The sequence below is a fragment of the Daucus carota genome, chromosome 5 (assembly GCF_001625215.2).
Source record: "Daucus carota subsp. sativus chromosome 5, DH1 v3.0, whole genome shotgun sequence".
Classification (NCBI taxonomy): domain Eukaryota; kingdom Viridiplantae; phylum Streptophyta; class Magnoliopsida; order Apiales; family Apiaceae; genus Daucus; species Daucus carota.
The window spans coordinates 46305623-46309893 of NC_030385.2; the positions used below are offsets into that span (position 1 = coordinate 46305623).

General features: G+C 38.4%; 1 protein-coding gene across 1 annotated transcript; it reads right to left on the reverse strand.

Moving 5' to 3' along the window:
• Positions 1 to 1341: 1341 nt before the first annotated feature.
• LOC108220679 (nuclear transcription factor Y subunit B-3) lies at positions 1342 to 2211 on the reverse strand. The gene has a single exon (XM_017394517.2). It carries the CDS (start codon positions 2096 to 2098, stop codon positions 1514 to 1516), a length of 585 nt encoding a protein of 194 aa, XP_017250006.1. The 5' UTR covers positions 2099 to 2211; the 3' UTR covers positions 1342 to 1513.
• Between the last annotated feature and the right edge of the window lie 2060 nt (positions 2212 to 4271).

The window sequence follows — 4271 nt, forward strand, 5'->3', positions numbered from 1 at the left end:
AAATAATAATTTATATTATTTAAAATATTCCTTATATTTCAGTTTAGAAGTTTATCGAAGGAATTTCTCGGAATCAACATGATATTGCACGAAAAGGAAACAAATGTAAACTCAAGTCTATTTGCATATTACTGATATTAGAGATGATGAATTGGATTGAATAGAAACAAACTCACGGCAAACGGCAATAGAGGCCACCATGTCCGGAGTTGGGTCTCGCACTCGCTAGCTAGATATCTTATTTATGATCCCAGCGGTCTTGCATGAGACAGAACCAGAAGAACTTAACTAAAGAAGGCCCGTTTAAGAAGTACTTCCGGCCCACAGTTGACGCAATACTCATTTAGTCATTTGTACAAGCACAAGCTACTCATAGAAAGGCCGGCATGATTCGTGACAAAAGCCGGGTCGAATTTTATTAGACACAGGTGTGAATTTAATTAAATAATTCGATCTCGAAGTCGACCGAATTTCGGAAGCTCAAGTTTTGACTAGAAAGTTTGATAAATTCAAAATCAATTAGAGTCAAATACTTGAATAATTCGGATGAACTTGGCTCAGCTGCACATCCTGATTCAAATATGTTACACGACGAATTTGAGTAATTTAAAACCATAAGAAGAACATATATTATAAATCAACATTTTATAAGAACATTAATGCATTTCGAGTAGTGAAAAAACTTACATCAAAATGCGTGTGACTAAATGAATATAATTATTTGACGACAATTTTTCACGAGAGACATCAAATTTTTCCTGCAACATTCTTTTTCCTAAAGAACATGAATTTTTACTTCAATTTTTTTCCCGAAAAGCAACGGTAGGGTGAGATGAGTTTTGTGGATAAGTTTACTTTGAGCCTGCATGCAATCACCGTCTCCTTCACACATGTTACACACTTACACTTGCCCTTCTTTTGGGGAAACTTTCATACTGTTGTTGCTTCCGATTTAGAAAGTGCTAAGATCACGTATAGCTACCAATTCCGTGTAAGTCGTTACGGCAGGATGTTTTGCTGATAACGAATGTGACCGGACACCGACATAAATAGAAAAAATCTGTCTGTCAAGAAACAAAACGATATATTTTATAAAAATTTCTAAATCTAAACAAATATATGTCGAAGTCAGCCATAAATAATATTTTTAACAAGGTTGTCCAGTTTAATTTTTTTACAATATACTTTCTTCAGTAATTATAATACTATCGTCAATCTCATTAAACTCCAACAATTGTCCAGCATCGTGAATTATAAAACAAATTAAGTTGCATTTCTAAATTTTTATAATATGATTTAGAAATCCGAATCTTCTCTATCAACCATATTTTAAGAGCCAACTTAATAATAGTTGTTACATTATTCTTCTACAGGTAAATAATATTTAACAACAATTTGAATAAACAAAATATATAAATACAACAAAAATCTGAGAAAAATAAATAAAGAAAAGACCTATTCACTGACTTTAGCAGTACCACCAACTTTTAAGCTATTTAAAAAAGTGGCCCCGCTACCTTTGCCTCCCACCAGCTCCACTCCCCATTTGATGAAACCCACCTCCACCGTACACGTGTCCCTGATTATTATTATGATTATTATTATTACCACTGTTATTCATGTTAATATTAATATTCCCACCGCCAATATTATTATTATAATGACTCTGATACTGAAAGCCGCTCGTGTGGGCCCCAACACTCGCCGGACTCTGCAAACCGCCGGAGCCGGAATCTCCGCCGGCGATGTTCGTTTTCTCGCCCTCCATCTCTCTGTACTTGGCGAGGTACACTTTGAGCGGCTCCACGTACTCTTCGAAGCCTAGCGTCGTCATCGCCCAGAGCAAATCGTCGCCGTTGATCGTCTTCCGCTTTTCTCGCTGGCACTTGTCGGAGGCCTCGCCGGTGACGAAGCTGATGAACTCCGAGACGCATTCCTGCACCGTCTCCTTCGCGTCCTTCGAGATTTTCGCGTTCGCCGGCAGCGCCTTCTTCATAATCCGGCTCACGTTAGCGATCGGCAAGAACCGGTCTTGCTCCCGCGCCGACATCATCTCGCCGCCGTTGTGTCCGCCGGACTCGTTATCGGAATCCGCCATGTCCGGCCCGAATTTCTCGCGCGGATTTGGCGGGAAAATATCGAAATTAGGGTTTCGATTTGGGGGTTTTATCTGAGAGAAGATTTGTGAGTGTGTGTTTTTTTGGGCCTCGGGAGTGGTGATTTTATGTGTCATTGATGGGTAATGTTATCCTGTGTCCTGACACGTGGAATGGTTAATGGCCGTTTATTTGTCAGTAGATAATGATGACCTGGAGATATCGTGGCGGTTGGGTTTGTGAGTAGGATGAATGGTTGGATTCAGTGTAGAGCTGTAACTCGAGTCTGCTCACGAGCTTGTCCGACTCGAACTCGTTTAACTGGGCTCGGTTTGTCTTGACTTGTTAAACGAGCTGAATTCAGGCAAAGGTTCCGACTCGTTTAATTAAGTGAGCCGGCTCGACTTTACTCGTGAAAGAAACGGGACGAGTTCGGGTAAAGGTTTAGACTCGATTAAGTATAAAATCATACGAGTTGGCTCGCTCTACTCGTTAAAACCGGCTCGACTCGACTCGTGAAATTAAACGAGTCGAGTTCGGACAAATATTTAAGTTCGATTAGTTAAACAAACCGACTCAACTCGTTTAAACTTCGCTTAAATTAGATTTGGTTCAAACTCGGCCAGCTCACTTGATTGAGTGGAGGGGGAGGCCCTGGGTCAGTCCAAAGTCAATGTGGGTGTTACTGCAAGTCGAATCTGATTTTTCTAATTTACTTTCTAGATTCACTGTTAGTAACGCACTCTCTGTGATGCTTACCGGCTAGGCGGCTTTCAATGGGGCGGTTCTTCTGTCACAACTCACAACGTTGTATTGATGTGGACCGATTTGGTATCCCGAAATATAAATCGAGTCGAGTGTTATTTTACTCGAATTAAAGTTTTTAATTGTCTCTTTGTTCATTATTTGATTGAAAATATCGAAATCAATTTTGCTTATGACTATGAATAAACATTTGAAATACTGAAGTTGGTCGAATGACATATTTTGATATATAAAAAATGATTGATTTAAATGGAATTTAAATTCTCGATATTCAAATATTAATACAAAATAGATATTTTGAAATGGTAAATCAAATCATATAATTTTAAATTTAATATTAAAATAAAATAAATGAGTAATAATTTAAGTGGGGACTTTATTAGTAAATGAGAATAGCCTTTAAAAACCTAGTAATCACATTACATTAGTGCTGTTTGAATGACCATTTTAATACATAGGCCTCCTAGTGCATCAACAAATGAAAATGACCAAAGCAATTCTGCTATGAATGGCATCCAATGTGTAAAAGTGAACAGCTTAAAGCACTAGCCATGACATGATCGTATTGTTACCAAGACCAAGTAATCAAGCATGACTGATGTATTCGGGAAAATATGATGCCAATTTACTTTAGCACTGAAAGTTATGTATTAACAACAATAATTTAAACTTTCATTTGGCTAGTCGAACACAAAAACTTGAAACAAGAGAACACATTCAACCAAAAGTCCAAAACCGTGCACTTTCGATTTCTCGACCTCTTGTTACCGGGAGAAGAGTGATTTCCATATGACGGGGATATGGAACGAGAATGTAGATGGTACTATTACCGAATTATGCTTTGATTTCGAACCTCGGACACATGATGGATCCCATGGAAATATCGATTTCGATCAAATTCTCTTCATTGAATTCTGCCAAGAGCTCCATTAGGCCATGCTGCTTGAACATTGCTTCTGCTGACAAAGGTGGTAACTTGAATTCAGGACTACTAACATACTGACCACTTGGAAGAGCTATTTCAATCAAACTCTCCTCATCCGATATCGAACCATCGGTTAATTCCTGGCTCCTGGAGTAGTCATAAGGCGAATCGAGATCGAGATCAGAGTCCTCAGCACTTGTGGAGAACTGATCATCAACATTATCAGATGAGCTAAAGATCTCATGCACTTCAATTTCTTCTTCTTGACATTCTTGCTCTTCTTGCACTGACTCATTACACATTGCAGATGCAATTTTTACCACATCTTCAGCTTCAACTTCCTCAGATTGACTGTCTTCTTGATCAGAACCAACAATTCTACTTTTCTTGGATAAAGTAAAGATAGTACTAGCAGACAAGATGAGGAGCAGACATATGAAAAACAGAAACAACAGAATGTAAAAGAAAAGGCTTGCAAAAGTTAC